General features: G+C 37.6%; 1 protein-coding gene across 1 annotated transcript in view; it reads left to right on the top strand.

Annotated features, from left to right (window-relative positions):
* Window positions 1–7,825: 7,825 nt before the first annotated feature.
* The window catches only part of ENPEP (glutamyl aminopeptidase (aminopeptidase A)), a 79,639-nt gene continuing 69,409 nt past the window's right edge, over window positions 7,826–18,055 (top strand). Inside the window, exon 1 of the mRNA XM_010858532.1 lies at window positions 7,826–8,741. Coding sequence (XP_010856834.1) covers window positions 8,092–8,741 — 650 coding nt within the window. The 5' untranslated portion in view covers window positions 7,826–8,091. The remainder of the gene's footprint in view (window positions 8,742–18,055) is intronic.

Raw genomic sequence — 18,055 nt, 5'->3', positions numbered from 1 at the left:
TGTCTCGGATTTGGAACATCACTGACCAAAAAATGGATTTAGAATTAAAGCTTCCAAATCAAAAGCAAATATAAATTTTCCCAAGATGTAATTTAATAAATGATTCAGATAAATTCAGTGGGAGTTATAATGTTTATACAGAAACACATATATTCTATTCACTGAAGAAACTATTTATCAATCCTCTTAACAAATGTTCCATGGTGAAGGCAATTGGAAAATAAATGCATAAAAATCCTTTAAAGGGGGACTTCCCTGGTGGTCCAGTGGGTAAGAATCCACCTTGCAATGCGGGGGATGTGTATTTCATCCCTGGTCGGGAAACTAGCATCCCTCATGTCATGGAGCCACAGCTAGAGAGTCTACAAAGAAAGATCCTGCGTGCTGCAACAAAGACCCGAAGCAGTCAAGTAAATATTTTAAAAATCCTTTAAAACCTTGAGTAAAATCTACATATGTCTTGAAGAATAAAAACAGACCTCTGAAGTGTATCTCTAGAAAATCACAAGTAGATGAGAGTATGTCATTGTCGAAAAAGCCAATATTCTCTCTTATTCCAACCTTATTCCTACTTGAGAAAAACTCTTCTGCTCTGAGACTGCTTTTGTGTTCTTATTTAGTGCTTTCCGTCAGTTGAAAATATCTGGCATGTTGTGGATCTCAACATATATTTGTTGAATGAATATCTAAAGACTGTTGTATTAATTTCCTGTGGCTGCTGTAACAAATCACCACAAGCTTAGTAGCTTAAAATAACAGAAATTCATTCTCTCACATTTTTGAAAGCCAGAAGTCCAAAATCAGTATCACTGGGCCAAAATCAAGGTGTCAGCAGGCTACCCCTCCTTCAGAAGCTATAGAGGAGAATCTGGTCCTTGCCTCTTACAACTTCTAGTAGCTACCAGGATTCTGCAGTTTGTGACTACATCATTACAATCTTTAAGACCAGGATCTTCAAATTTTCCTCTGTTCCATCTTCACATCACCTGTATGTCCGTGGGAAAAACCTCTCTCTGCCTCCCTTTTATAAGAATATGTGAGATTACATTTAAAACCTATCCTAATATCAATAATCCCCAAATAATGCCCTCATCTCAAGATTCTTAATTTAATCATATCTACAAAAACTTAAAAAAAAAAGTGCAAGCTAACATTCCTCGGTTCCAGGAATTAGGAATGTGGATATCTTTTAGGGGGACAATTTTTCAGCTTAATACAAAAGCATACTAATAAAGTAATAAATGAAAAACAGAAGATATACCAAGAAAAGGGAGTCTAACAAAGAAATAACATGTTTGTTTATCACATGGATGACTGGGATCATCTTAGTGAAGTTAAAGGGGCTTCCCTTGTGGCTCAGTGGTAAAGAATCCACCTGCAATGCAGGAGATGCAGAAGACACGGGTTTGATCCCTGGGTTGGGAAGATTCACTGGAGGAAGAAATGGAAACTCCTCCAGTATTCTTGCCTGGAGAATCCCATGGACAGAGGAGCCTCGTGGGGTCACAAAGAATCAGACATGAGCACTCCTAATGCAGTTAAAATTTTTTACTTCTGAGGAAACAAAAATTAAAGACAACTTTGTTAAAATTAATGTAGTAATGAAGAAAATTTCAAACCAAACAGCCAGTGCTAATAAATAAAAATTGGAAAATCACATGCTCTTTCTCTGAAAGAAATGATTAATATTAAGATGAAGAGTTAATCTATGAAAATTTCTGTGGGGAACGTGATCCAAAATCATTACTAGTATAATTCACTTGGATTCCTTATGGAATAAAAGAACATTATGTAAGATATTTTCTCTACATCAACATTATTTTTGCAGATTTCTGCAGATAGGAGAGAAGAGAGATAAGACATTGCCAAGAATTTTGATGCTACAAAAGGCTGAAAGGAAATGTTGAGTGAATTAAACATTTCAGGAAGTTTTAAAACTCAGAATATAGAGCTGTGGCCAGAATACTGGAGTGGGTTACCTTTCCCTTCTCCACGGGATCTTCCCAACCCAGGGACTAAACCCACATCTCCCACATTGCAGGTGGATCCTTTACCAACTGAGCTATCAGGGAAGCCCACAAAAGGCTGAAAGGAAATGTTGAGTGAATTAAACATTTCAGGAAGTTTTAAAACTCAGAATATAAAGCTATTTTTTAGTACACTGAGAAAATAGATAAGGATAATTTTGAAGTTATCAGAACAGAAATCTAAACTATATTATCACTATTATTCTTCTCCTGCTGTTTCTATGTCCTGCCACTGTCTCCCAATGCATTACTGTACCTTAGAGAACCGAATATAAAAGCAGTTTAAAATTATAAGAATAAAAGCATTAATAGAAATACAGAAAAAATAAAACTATAATAATAAAAATCATTTCATTTTATTTTCTTTGCTTTCATGAATATTTTCAAAACTTTCACATTCTAAGAACAAAGCAGGGGTTTAAACACATGCCTTGCTGCTGCTACTGCTGCTAAGTCACTTCAGTCATGTCCAACTCTGTGCGACCCCATAGACGGCAGCCCACCAGGCTCCCCAGTCCCTGGAATTCTCCAGGCAAGAACACTGGAGTGGGTTGCCATTTCCTTCTCCAGTGCAGGAAAGTGAAAAGTCAAAGTGAAGTCGCTCAGTCGTGTCAGACTCTAGTGACCCCATGGACTGCGGCCCACCAGGCTCCTCCACCCATGGGATTTTCCAGGCAAGAGTACTGGAGTGGGGTGCCATTGCCTTCTCAAACACATGCCTTAAAGAGTATTTATTCACAGTTCATGTCCACATTTTAAAGTTTATCCTTGAATTCCTTATCCAGTAGGTATTTGCTGAAAAGTAAATATTTATAGAGTTAGTATATATTTGTTGAATGACTGAAAGAAAAAAGTGGCCCATAGATACTTTTTCAGAGGCAGGTAAAGTGCACCAATTTTCCCTAGGATAATCCAAATGAGAAACAGGAATGTGATTCTTGCTCAGAGCTTATGAAATCCTGGTGTCCATGGACTACGTGGGTGGAGAATACCATGAGAAGTCTGAGTGTCCAGAAAATCCTACAGAAGGATTCTCAAATCAGTTTGGAAACAAAAATAGAGAAGATATAAACATATTGTTTCATTGATTTTCATTTTTTATTGAATTATGTTTGAATATGTTTTGGAAATTTATTCTCCTCCTCAGTTTCTCTGAAAATTTTTCTTCTTCCTACTCTTCCTCACCTCCGGACCCACTTTCTCTTCTCTCTTCCTTGTCTTCCCTACTGTGTATTTTTTCTTATTGTGCTAGTCATTGGACAAATTCATCATTACCAACCAACAAAAGTTAGATGGTCTCATGAACACTTTCTGCCTGACATATGCAGTTATTTTCAGCTCATGGAAAAAGTTAGCTGAGATCACTTAGTCTTAAAACTAGTTGAGGAGTGGAATGGAGAGAAGGGTGGGTGGAGGGGTGTTCAAGTGTGAGGGATATGGGTAAGGAAAAAAAATGGAGAGAAAGGAAAAAAAAACCCAATTGAACCTTTTAAAACAGTTCCTAAATCCTGAGAATAAAATATAATTGACTAGGATCACAACAAACGTTACCAATATGGATTTAGAATGCATGGTTGGTGAAGTCAAATGGAATGGCACTCCCCCTTTTAAATTCCAGCTAAACCTTTAAAGTTTAGAAATACTTGGATTGACCATGAGGTTTATAGAATTGACATGGTTGATTATAGAGATGCTGTGGCAAGATGGAAGATGGAAAAAAACTGGTTCTGATTCTCCCTGCTCCCTATATAATATAGCCCAATTCACAGATTCTGCTTCTTCCACCCAGTATGATTCTATCTTGACATTTTTGTTTATTGTTTTCCTGAACCATTCAGCTTTCATTGACAAACAGGAGAGTCAGTCAAACAACCACACCATAGTGTAAATTGCTGACAGTATTTCTGGAGATGCTCCTAGTTCTTAGGTGAGCTGTTAGCACTCAAGATACACAGAAAACCCAGTAGCCTCTGGGGTATGTGTATTTTCTGGGATCTAACAGAAGAACTTTAAACTGGAGCTCCAAGTGAAAAGGGAGAGTACACATTGTGTATTCAGTATTATGGATTTCCCCGGTGGCTAAGATGGTAAAGAATCCGCCTGCAATGCAGGAGACCTGGGTTTGATCCCTGGGTTGGGCAGATCCCCTGGAGAAGGGAATGGCTACCCACTCCAGTATTCTTGCCTGGAGAATTCCATGGGCAGAGGAGCCTGGTGGGCTATAGACCATGGAGTCATGAAGAGGTGGACATGACTGAACAACTAAGCATGATTCAGTATTGAGACTCTTGCATCAATCTACCTGCTGTGGGAAGGAATTAGCCAAGAAGTTGCCCATCTTCTCAAGATCAGGAATGTTTTTCAAGCTCTCCCCTCCAAGGAATTTCCTTACAGTCATTCTTGGAATTTGAACTGAGTTTATCTCAACATTTCTGCTATGTTATACCCACTGACCTTTCCCATTCTGTATTCTTGGAGTCTTTTCCCTCATTTTTTAATTTATCCATTCATTTGTTTATTCAACAAGCAATCAATGAACATTTATTGAGGTCATATTTGGAAGATTGGATTTGTACTTGGGATACAAGCTGATAACACCCATTGTCAAAAGCTGTAGAGGAGGGATAGTGTGATCTAGGGTCAACAATGAGCAGCTGTGCATTCATTCACTCCACTGGCTTGAACCTAGATGGAAACTGACTAGAGGTAGCCTTTTCAAATTAATTATATGTAATGAAGACTCTCTGACACAACATTAGTCAATATAAATTGTTTAATCTAGGTGAGTGCCGATGATGGTTTGTTGATCTTATTGCAGGAGTAGATTCTCTCTCTCTGTCCTGCTAGTGGCTACCTTGACCTTCACTGTGGATTGGATCTGGAACAAGGGCTTTCAAGATCAAGAGTCTCCTGCCACAGGCTCCACATCCCAGGGTCAGGGAGAGGAAGGTCAGCAGGCACTGCTGCAGCAAAGTGCAGCGTTACTAATTATGAAAGCTGGGGCTTTATATTTGGTAAACCCTAGTGTGTTGACCCTAAATGTGTTTAGTGCACTTGTTGGCTCTGCTACTTCAACTTGCCTGGCTGGACACTTTATCTCGATCACATCAGGCACATCAGGCACCCTTAATATGCTGATGTGGGTAAGATGTGGAGCCCTTCAGTGGGTGTAGGCAGCTCTTTTAGGCTGGTACTAGTAAGATGTTGTGGCCAGAACTGGGCCTTAGACTAAAAGTTTATGGATGTATGCAGACACACTATGTGGGTTTAAGTTATTTTATTTCTTCTAACAAAAAAAAATGCATTTAAATAATGAATTCCTTATGGTGGAATTTCAGGCAAAGTAGGAGAAATGTTGGGTGTTTGTGTGCTGTCTTTTCCTACTCTGTGACCCCATGGACTTGTAGCCCACCAGATTCCTCTGTCCATGGGATTTATGAGGCAAGAATACTGGAGTGGGTTGCCATTTCCTTCTTCAGGGGATCTTCCTGATCCGGGGATCAAACCCACATCTCCTGTGGCTCCTGCACTGGCTGGCAGATTCTTTACCACTGAGCCACCAGGGAACCCCGAGATACTTGATTTCAGGCGGTCATTCTCAATTCCCCTGAAGTGTACCTTATTTCAAAAGTCTATTATCTTCTTTGTTCAGCTGAGCCCAAATAAGATGGAGATAAGATTGCTATCTTTCTAGACAAGATTAAGAGTTTTAGCTGAGTTTAAGAGTTTAGCTGAGATTTTTTTTTTAAATGCTTCCAGTTTAATATAATTTTATGTACATCCTTCCAACTGTTTTTCCTTATTTTCAGTCATTATGCTGAGATAAATTTATTCTACATCTTCCTTTTAATTTATGGAGAACACATCAAAATGTTTCTGAAACATTTAGTGAAACATCAGATGATCTTTCTGATTAAAAAAAGGGATTTTTTTTTAAGCCTAAAATTCAGGAAGTTGACTTACCAAAGCTAAACAGACTATAATTTTAAAAGTTTAGGATTGCTTCAGAATGTGAAATAAATAACAAGATGTCCCTATAATTTAGAAAAATATACCTTCTCCCCTTTCTTTTACTACTATTTTTATGAAAACAATAGAAATGTACAGAGCAAAATGGACCCTTTCATTCTTAAAATCTTCTTTTTCCGTGTGTTTATAATTTGGAATCATTTAAGGTAGCATTTCTCAGAGTGTGGAACATAAGACCCTCAGAGTGTGTTCAAGGAACACAAGACCTTCAAGACTGCCCCAAAGGTACCTCACCAAACAAAGCTTTCTCGTTAACTAAAGGAAATCACTCAATAGTGTATGCTGTCTGGGAGACTCATCTTGTGATGGTAATGCAAACTGGAGGCCCTGTAAGAATGGAAGGTAATGAAAGAATGTTCTTAACTTTATCTTCCCCAGCATTGCCTGCTTTGCAAGTATATCTGCTACTATCCATGGATTGCATGTTGGGAAATACTGACCAAGTTTTTCATAGTTATTTACCACTCTTATTTCCTCTTCAGAAAAGAGAGGCAGTATAATTAGTTATTTGGATTTTAGACTCATACAGCCCGAGTTCTAACTCCAATTCTGTGACCTTGAGCAAATGACTTAACCTCTTTGAATGTCAGTCTTTCTGTCTCTAAAATGGGCATCATAATAGTACCAATCTTATGGAGTTGTTGGTAAGACAGATCTTCTTTAAAGTACCTAATACACTGCCCGGCATGTAGAAAGCTCTCAAAGTTTTATATTTATGATTGTACTGTTACTATTAGAGAAGGCTTGGGTGTATATACATCTTAGGTACTCACAACAATGGGAGTCGATTATTGTGATTTCCATCATCTTGACCTTTTTGTATATAAGCAATAGGTTTGGGCAGATAATAGATCTTTCTAAAAGGCCAAGTTTTGCATCTGGAATCTGCTCCAAATGTCATGTACCATAGATAGTAGATAGTGAAGTCGCTCAGTCATGTCGGACTCTCTGTGACCCTATGGACAGTAGCCACCCAGGCTCCATCCATGTGATTTTTCAGGCAAGAGTACTGGAGTGGGTTGCCATTTCCCTCTCCAGGGGATCTTCCCGACCGAGGGATCGAACCCGGGTCTCCCGCATTGTAGGCAGAGGCTTTACCGTCTGAGCCACTAGGGAAGTCATCTACCATATTTAAAGAATTCAATGTCACTGAGACCAGACTATCTGTTTAACATAGTTTAGTTATCTAAGCTAACAAGTTTACCTTCCTTTTCCTTCTGTCCTTTCAACCGATTCCCTTTCTCTTTCTTTTTATGCATTTCAGCTCCAGTATTGCTTTGATTAATCTTATGTTTCCTTCTCTCTTTTATCCAGCATCAACTGATTTATGGTGACCTGGCCATGTTTTGTTAATCCACCAATTCAACAAATATTTACTGAGTACTTACATGGTCCCTGAATTTATGTATCATACTGAGCACCGAATTCCAGTGGCAAAAGGCAGAATCTGAATGCTTACATGAGGGGAAAAAAATAAATGAAAAGAAAACATAGCTTCTTTAGCAAGTTACCTGAAAAATAGCTGAAATTCAAGAAGCCTTTTGATTAGGAGTGAGAGATTGTGCACACAATAGACTCAGTGGCAAAGGTTGAATTTTTCTATCACAAGCACACCTCTTTCCCAAATGCTCTCTCCCTGAAAGCTGCTGACAGAGCTTTGGCAAAAGATCATCCTCCCCTTGGCTGATAAGCTAAGCCCTGTTTTATATTTAACTCACTCCGGTGCAGGAGGGGTGGGGTGAGGGATGCGTTGTTTATAAGAGGAGCCGTGACAATATTTTCGTCAGTCTTCTTCCTCCCGCTCAGCCCCTCTTCTGGAGTCCTTACTCCACCCCCTTGTTTCCACATTCATCCTGGAGTGGCTAGTGGGAACGTGAAGGGAGAGGAAAAGACGCAAGAAGCCACAGAGAGGTTTGCGAAAGGCGAAAGCAGGCTGCCAAGCCAGGCAATTACTTCCAACTGGAAAAGGACTGCTGACGTTAGTTAGTTAAATTTAACATCCTTTCACGTGTAACATTTGACTTTGGAAACAAAAATGATCTTGGAGGAGAGATCATCTTGGGAAGGCTCTAAGAGATACTGCATTAAGACGAAACATGTGGCCATCATCTGCGCAGTGGTGGTGGCTGTCGCATTAATAGTAGGACTTTCTGTGGGTCTGACCAGATCATGTGACTCTACAGAGGGCATGACCCAGGGCACGACCCAGGGCACGACCCAGGCTCCTTCCCACCTGCCTCCCGTTACCAGCCCTCCAGAGGACCTGGGGGTCTGCCCTGCCAGTGAGGATGAAAGCGGAGGCTGGAAAGACTTCAGGCTGCCGGACTTCATCAAACCAGTGCACTACGACCTGGAGGTGAAGCCGCTGATGGAGCAGGACACGTACACGGGCAGCGTGGACATCTCCGTCAACATGAGCTCATCCACCCGGTACCTGTGGCTACATCTCCGGGAGACGAGGATCACCAAGCTCCCGGTGCTGAGGAGGCCGTCTGGGGAGCAGGTTCAAGTCAGGCAGTGCTTCGAATACAAGAAGCAGGAGTATGTGGTGGTGGAAGCAGAAGAAGAGCTTGAGCCCAACACTGGCGAGGGTCCCTACCACCTGATCCTGGAGTTCGCCGGCTGGCTGAACGGCTCGCTCGTGGGATTTTACAGAACGACATATGTGGAGAAAGGACAAACCAAGTAAACAGAAATTTTTTTGCTTTGTTCTTCCAAAGCTTTTATCTTTGCTTTCCGTTTCTCTTCCTTTCCTTTTCTCTTTTCACCTTTCAATTATTTTCATGGTCTGATCTTTATCTAAACCTGACTTCATTTCTGCCTGTTCCTCTGGGAAGCAAAAACTCTTGCCCTGTTGTATTTTCAAAGCCTATCACAAAATTTGAAACTATTGAATGAGCTGCACGGAGTCCAAAAAATCAGTGTAAGTCCTTCTTTTCATCAGGAAAAATCATAATATACTGCATTTTATCCTTAATATTTATATAAACTACCTGAACCTTTAAAAATATGTTTTTGGTAACTTTCACTGGTGATATTTGTGGGTTATATGGCAATGATTTTAAGCTGAACTTTTAAAATGATATCATACTAAATTTAAGTGAAAATCAGTAAATATCAATTATAATTTTTTGTTTTATTGGAGACTAAACATTGAAAAAGAGTATATAAAATTCATGTAACTGTCTTTGTGTTTTCACTTAAGAAAGGAACAGCTGTGTCTTTTTTCTCTCAAATGGCCAGAACTATGTTTTACTCAATAAATACTCATTGAGTCCATGCATCAGTAGCAGCACATGGATAAATCTTTGGGCTTATTATCTATCATGAAGTATGCAGTAGTTATGCTCAGTCTTTTGTGACAAAAAAGATATATCAAGCAATTAAAGACATAAAAATATCCCCACACAAAGAGCCCTCCAAGTACACCTGTATATATATATTTGCATTCCCTGAGACAAATAGTTACTTGTCTTTCGTTTAGTCAGAGGCCATTACTTAGAGCTATGTCAAAGACATAAACTCTCTCAATGAATTAAAAAAACTTCACCCTGTGGGTATGGTTCTTGCATCAGAAGAGGAAGGTTACACCTGAGGCACCACTGAACTTGAAACTGTTTTGACTTTTACCTACTTAGATTCTGAACAAGTGAAGAATGGAGAAACCTTAAAATTTGGCAACTCAAACTAAAGTTGGCAACTAAAAACGTACAAGCAAATCTTTGACACTCAATCAAACTTGGTATATACAATAGAAAGTATTTATATTCTAAAAAAAAAAAAAGAAACCTTATGTCACTGTTTAGAGAAAGTTTAAGGCCAGCCCTCTGAATATCCCTATGTTGTTTGAAGCATTTTATAGAGCAAAGCAAATCTTTAGGTCAAAATGCTACCTGCTGTTTATCAGAAAGACCAAGGGATTACAATAAAATATTTCAACATTCTTATTGTGTGGTATAGTATTAAACTGAGTAGACTAGAAATGATAGTTTGAAAAAATATTTGGAGGGATCATGTTTATATAGATAGCATATATTAATATTACTAGCAATAAAACAATTCTATACACTATAGAATAAAGTTTCTTTATTGTTTACATATTTTTCTGTTTATAAAAATTATGAATGTTGAAAGCATAGAAATTATAAAAAGGGAAATCAAAAGAACGTATAAATAATTTCACCATCCATTGGTAAGCCCTGTTAACATGCTAATGGATATTCTAATTTTTTTAGGTAATCAAAATTGTAATTAAATTATCTCTACTTATCTCTCTATCCATATGCCTTTTAACTGAATATATTGTAAGCATTTCCATTTATTAAATATTTTCAAGAATCTGATTTTAAAGACTGAGCAATATTCCATTGCATGAATGCATTGTTATTTTTTAAAACCAATTCACTAATGCTAGACATTTGAGTAGATTCCAGTATTTTATTACTATAAACAAGTCAGAAAGAACAAAGCTGTAAGTACATCTGTAAGTGTACTTACAGTGTATTTCCTTATATTAGGATGTAGTCTGAAAAATAAAATTGCTGGGTCAAAGTATAAATATGTCAAGAAACTTGTAACATTTATTTTGGTTAGTTATTTCATAAACTATATTAATGAGACATTCACTACAGAAAACTCGAGAAGCAAAAAAATTATAAGAAAAAAAATCCATCTATAACCCCATCACTCAAGTATAGTAATTGTTAGTATTTAGGCAGATAGTTTTCTAGTCATTTTTTTCTGGACACATACATAGCATTATTATGCTTTATATAGTGTTGTGTAACATGTTTTTACAATATATCAACACTTTACCATGTTATTTGGTGTTTTTCTGCAAATGACTTAACGGATACATGATAGTCCATGATATGAATATAATGTAATTTATTCAACTTTCCCATTAGATTTGGGTGCTTAAATTGCTCCCACTTTTTTACCTATAAACACCTATAAAATGTAGTAAACAGCCTTTTAAAAAACTAGGAATAATATTTTCTCATATTTCTACAGGAAAATTCTTAGGAAATTGGCTCAAAATATGTATGAGCATATGCGTGTGTGTATATACACACATCTACACACATATAACACATGTGCATGTACTTATGTATATGTATGTATCTCCAAACTGACTTTCACAAATATGTTCCAAATTACATTTTCACAAACAATAAAGTACCTATTTCTCTAACAATAAAATGATTTAAGTGTTTGCAATTTGGTAGAGGAAAAGGAATATCTAAAGATATATCTACCTTTAAAGAATACCTACCTTCAAGAGATTCTAAAAATCTGTTAGTGTAAAGTGAAAACAAGTCAAAACTTTTAAATGATTATTGCTAAGAGTTTAAAACTGCTTCTTGGGTTGTGAAAACAACAAAAATTGCATCTGAGTAAAGCCATCAAAATACTTTATAAAAATTCTATACACTATAGGAAGGCAAAAAATAAGGAACACGGTTCCATTCATAAGTTTCTGTTATGTATTTCATAAGTATAACTCTTTGGATTATTTTACCATATGAGTTAATTTTATGATAAAATATACACTTGAGAGCTGATGTTTTGAAACTTAGCTGTTTTAGTTGAGAAAATACTCTGAAATACTAAGTGACAGCAAGGTGGGGGAAGGCCAGTGGTCAGTTAGGCTCCCTTGGAGGACTGGTGTCCCCGAGTTTGTCTGTTTTCATTGGTAGCAGTTGAGGCTCTCACATTACACAGGATGCAGCCAGTTCTGTACTGCATTCATAGTTTTGGAACGATTCTGGCACATACTCGGTAACCTCATTTAGGCTCAATGGAATACTTTTTGTTTTTCTTATTATGAAATATTTCAAGCATATGAGAAAAATGTATTGTTTTCTTTCAAGCTTGTGAATAACGTTTTGACAATGCAGGTCTCCAGTGGGTTTCATCTACAAAATGCAGAGAAGAGCCACAACAGTAAGTTCAGGGGGAATAGCAGCATTCTTTTTCATATCATATAGTGAACTTTGTAATATCTGATGCTCATACAGTTTCAAATGCCATCAGAGCAATACATTTTTATGTATACTGTCAAGATTATATTTTCTAGCTTTTCTGCCTTATCGTAAAATTAACTCTGGGATTGAGTATGTGTGGTATGGGATATTACTGTTGGAACCACAGTGCAAACTAAACGTAAGTGCACTCAATAGTAACCAAAATTACTTGATTTCTGTAAATACAACTGAGACTTGGACTTCACAGAAAGGAGACAACTATCTGAGCTTCTTTCTGTCAAAATTCAGAGGCAAATGGAGACTTGGAGAAGAAGGTAGAACCAGTTCAGAGTTCCCTAGCTATAATAACCATACCATCTCACTGGGGACAGAGTTGTAGTGAGGCTTGGGCGGAGAAAGTTTGAGAAACTTGACAGCCACTTTTTCTACCGTCTGGTCTGTTCCTTTGGGTCTGAGGAAAACCACTTCAAAGGATTGAAATCTTTGGAATGATTTCCTGCCCACACCACTAAAGGTTCTCTTAACACTCTCAACAGTTACGTAGGATTCCCAGTTATTCTCTTCTCAGAGGTCCCCTCTACTCACATCTCCAAAGTACATAACAACATTCCCTTCTCTCTAAGGTTCAGCATTTCCTTCTCGACATCTGGATTGCTCTTATACAGCATTTCCTAATTATCAGTTCCACAGAGTTCTAGTTGCATGAAGGTATTCATAGATATTGCCAGAAAAAAGCAGAGGAGTTATTCTGTGGCCAAGGTTGTTTGGGAAATCATACTGAATACAAAATGATTTTTTTTTTAATGGTGGGACTCTTCAGAGACTTTTATATGATAAAGTTCATGACAAACCTCTAGAAGCTGCCACAGTATGCCATTTCCCAACCACATGACTGTAGAATCTTCCGTGGTCCCTGAGAGTAGGGTCTCTGTGTGTCTCTTGTTCACAACCTAGCCCACAGAGAGAACTTAACTATTATTGAATGAATATATAGAAGCATTTTCATGTAGACTGTCACATGACTAGCATGCTCTGGCAAATGTTGGGATCCACTGCATCGCCACAGCTTCTTTCCTGTAGAGGAATCCAGTTTCCACCAATGACACCTTCACTTTCCCACTAAGCATGGAAAACTTCTTTTGGTTCTTTTTCTCCCCATCTCATGTCAAAGGCAAGAGGAGCTGGTAAAATCTCTTTTTTTGACTTAGGAATGTCATCTTCATACTTTAAGGACTGAGAATCATTGGAATTGATAGGAATTACAACAAGAACTTAAAAGAAGGACAGTTTTCAGTTTGGGTTTTCTGGGGTTTTGGCAGAGGATGAGACAGACAGCATCACTGGCTCAATGGACATGAGTTTGAGCAAACTGTGGGAGACAGTGAAGGACAGGGGAGCCTGACGTGCTGCAGTCCATGGGGTTGCAGAGAGTCGAACACGACTGAAAAACAACAGTATTTCTGGGATTGAAGCTGAATTTTGATGTAATGGTGGGATTTCAATAGGCAGTGACAAGTAATGTAAAAAGCAGGCAAAAAGGAAAGGCACTACGTCAAAAAAGCAGATTAAGAAGAAGAAATACCTTTGTAGGAGAGGTTTACTTGAAGATGCTATCTAGAGATAAGTCTGGAAAACCCATTGGGGAAAAAAGTAAGGATAATTAATTAATGAAAAGCATTATGCAGAAAAGGTTAACCCATGACTATTTACATGGGGAGAAAAGAACTAAATCTATACATGAGTATATGAGAGAAACTGAAGGTATCCAGGAAAGAGATAAGGATCAGGTAGGACAGTGACTTCAGGACAGACAGAAGAGAATACAATGAAGGAAACGGTCTGGAGGAACATAGTCAGGATTGGCAGACTAACTGGCTATGGGGAAGAGATGAGTTAAAGTTACAGATCAAGGATGCTCCAGAAGTCTGATCTGATAGCCCACCTTTCACTGATATTAGAAATAGAAGAACCAGGTTTAGAAGGGGAGGTCATGAGTTTGGTGTCAGATGTGCTGAATGTTACATATCTAGGAAGAGATGTCTAGAAGGCATCTGCATAAATAAATCTGAAGCACAAGGTTAGGACTTGGGATAAAGATGTAAGAGTTAAGTGGAAACATGGCAGAAAAGAAATCAGTGGGATGGTCATAATTAAGGGTGCGTGTGTATGTGTGTGATATCCTCACACATGGATATGTATCCTCACTGTAGTTCTGATCTTGAAATTTTAACTGTATGTCAGTTTAGTCATTATATTCTTAGATTGATACATCAAGTTATCGGTATGCCCATTATCAATAAAGAACAGATTTGGTGGGGGCGGGGTGGGGGGAGGCCTTGTTTACTTGTTGCAGGATGCATAGTAATTTCCTTTATGTCAGAAGCAAGGAAACAAAAAGAAATTTTACTTGAGTATCCTCCACTTAGAAAAAGAGCTGTTGGCAAATAAATTAAAATAATTAACTGGTTCAAACCACAAAAATAGGTTGGAGTCTGGATAATAATCTAAATGGGTTGTTTTGCACCGATCAGCTCCCGTACTTAACTCTGGAACCCTGTACTAAGTCTGCAATGATACTTAGTTGTGGCGGCCTCACCTGCATCAGAAGTCCTTTGTTTAAGTTTTCACCCAGACCTTGCTGTTCATTTGCTGGCTCAAGTTATTAAACAACTGAACGTAGCCTGAGAGTCTTCATTGGAAACAGTGTGCCAGATGATTTATGAGGCAGTCAAGCAGTTGTTTTAAGTTGATTCCAAGTGAACGGCTTGGTGCTTGCATCGTCACTTCCTCTCCCTTCAGCTTTCTCTGAGGTTACCTTAATCTCACGCACTCAGAGAAGTCAGAGGAATGCCTTCCTTTTTGTAAAACTAACAAGCAACACAGAATTATATTTTTAATGGGCTGGGTCTAGTAAGTGACTTATTAACATGACGTGGAGAGGCCCCTGTAGAAAAACGCTTTACCTCAGCACATTTGCCTAGCATTATAATTATTCACGACATACCCAAGAGTTACTCCTAAACATACTGTGATTAGCCAGGCTTTTTCCATTAAATTTGCAAAACAATTCATCTAATTTTAAAAAGAAGCTTTTATTGCTAAATAAAACCTCTCCAAAGAAGTCATTGTCCGAAATGGTTTTGTACGGCTAGCTCATACACATTGTTTTCAAATTTGCATATATTTAGAAAACTTTAGTAACTCTGGTGGAATTTAGCATATACAAATAGGGTCTTTTTAAAAAACTGAAGAATACTTGATTTATAATTAGTTTCAGGTTTATAGTATAGAGATTCGATATTTTTATGGATTATACTCCATGTAAAGTTACTATAAAATATTGGCTATATTCCCTGTGCTGTACAATATATCCTGAGAGCCTGTTTTATTCATAGCGGTTTACACCTCTGAATCCCCTACCCTTGTCTTGCCTCTCCCTGCTTCCCTCTTCCCTCTGGTAACCACTAGTTTGTTCTCTGTATCTGTGAGTCTGTTTCTGTTTTGTTGTATTTGTTGTTGCAAATAGCAGGCTCTCATCCTTTTTAACGGTTGAACAACATTCACTGTATCCACACACACTACATCATCTTTATCCACTCATTTGTTGATGACTCTTAGGCTGTTTCCATATCTTGGCTATGAACATTGAAGTGCATCTATCTTTTCGAACTGGTGTTTTCACTTTTTTTCCAGATAAATACCCAGGACTGAAGTTACTGGAACATATGGTAGTTCTATTTTTATTGTTTTGAGGAACCTCCATACTGCTTTCCATAGTGACTGTACCAATTTACATTCCCTCCAAAGTCTTACCAGAGTTCCCTTTTCTCCACATCCTTACCAACATTTATTATTTGTATTTTTTGTATTCCTGTTGTCAATGTGGTGTATCACATTGATTGATTTATGGATCTTGAGCCATCCTTCCATCCCTAGAATAAATCCTACTTTATGATGGTGTCTAATCTTTTTAATTTATTGTTGAATTCAGTTTGCTAATATTTTGTTGCGGATTTTTGTATCTATATTCATCTGAGATATTGGCTTATAATTTTCTTTTTTGTACTGTTTTTGCCTATTTTCAGTATCAAATTAATGCTGGCTTTGTGGAATGAATTTGGAAGTGTTCCCTCCTCTTTAATTTTTTTAGAATATTTTGAGAATATTCTATTTATATATATATGTATATATATGTATATATTCTATATTGGTAGAATTCCCCTGTGAAGCTGTCTAGTCCTGGATTTTTGTTTGCCAGGAGTTTTTTTAGTCTGTTCAGACTATTTGTTCCTGATTCAGTCTGGAAGATTGTATGTCTCTAGAAATTTACCCATTTCTTCTAGGTTGTCCAATTTATTGCTTTATGCTTTATAGCTGTTCATAATATTCTCTCATGTTTTTTAATCTCTGTTATATTGGTTATAATTTCTCTTCTTTCATTTCTTACTTTGTTAATTTGTGTCCTCTCTCTTTTTCTTGGTGAATCTGGCTAAACATTTATAAATTTTGTTTATCTTTCCAAGGAACAGCTCTTGGTTTTCTTGATCTTTTCTATATTTTTAGGTTCTATTTATTTCCTTTCCATCTTTATTATTTCCTTCTTTCACTGACATTGGGCTCTGTTTGTTCTTTTTCTTTCAGGTTGTTTATTTGAGACTTTTCTTGTTTCTTGAGGCAGGCATGTGTTTCTATAAACTTCTCTCTTAGAACAGTTTTTGCTATATCCCATAGACTTTAGATAGTTTTTATTTTCACTGTCTCAAGGTATTTTCTGATTTCCTCTTTGATTTCCTGATTGAAATATTGGGGGTTTTTTAGTAGCATGTTTTTTAGTCTCCACCTGTTTGTGTTTTTTTCTCATTCTTATTCCTGTAAATGATACCTATAGTTTCATAATGCTGTAGTCAGAAAAAATGCTTGATATAATTTCTGTCCTCTTAAATTTGTTTAGACTTGTTTTGTGGCCTAACTACATCCTAAAGAACATTGCATGTACTCTTGAGAAGAACGTGTTCCTGTTTTTGGATGTAATGGCCTACAGATACATATTAAGCACAACTAGTACAAGGTGTCATTTAAGATCACTGATTTCTTAATGGTTTTCTAATGATCCTATCTGAATGACTGTCCATTGAATTTAGGAATTTTTACTTTTAGAAGAGGGTTTTCCCCATAAAATCACATAGGCTCTGAACTTAAAAAACAAACAAAAAAAAATCCACATTTCGTAGCCCTTCTGGTTGATGAATGTCACTATATGTATACCAGTGTAAGTCCAGATCACTATGATTGAGTGGGACTTGCTGTAATTAACATTTGCTGACAGGACCACCAACATGGATCAAGCATACCACACAGAGATCTCACCAATACCATCCCATTCCATTTCCAAAGGTAGGCTCTGATGTACTGTAATCTAATAAGGCATCTTTCCCCTACAACCAAGCACAATCTCTTTTAAAGGATGGAAAATTCTTCTTTCTCTTAGATGCTTAGGAGTACACACTGTAGCACAGACACTGAAACCAAGTATTTGAAAATCTACCCAATGGCTGTTGCTTAGAACAGTATTATTCTACTCCTTCATCACATCACCTCCCACACACATGAAGGTGCATGCACACGCACATGCTCACATGTGCACACACACACGGTCTCTCTCTCTCTCTCATATTCCCAAACTAGTGGGCTGGCTTATTTCTGAGATATGACGAAACTGAAACATTCTTGCAGAGGGTAAGTTTTCCTTTTCTTTTGTCTGAGAAAGAAATCAGAATCCAGAAGAATTCAGAAGAAAAAAGCAGCTGACTAAACGTGGAGTTGGAGCTAATGCATCTTATTATAAACCCTCAGTACTCTGGGAAAGTGTATAGGTTTCCATATGTTCTGATGTATTTGAGGTTCACACTTCCCTTGTAGCTCAGACAGTAAAGAATCTGCCTGCAGTGCAGGAGACCCAGGTTCGATCCCTGGATTGGGAAAATCCCCTGGAGAAGGAAATGGCAACCCACT

This window comes from Bison bison, unplaced genomic scaffold (assembly GCF_000754665.1).
Source record: "Bison bison bison isolate TAMUID 2011002044 unplaced genomic scaffold, Bison_UMD1.0 scf7180017864389, whole genome shotgun sequence".
NCBI classification, from domain to species: Eukaryota; Metazoa; Chordata; class Mammalia; order Artiodactyla; family Bovidae; genus Bison; species Bison bison.
This window is presented reverse-complemented; position numbering and strand designations above follow the sequence as displayed.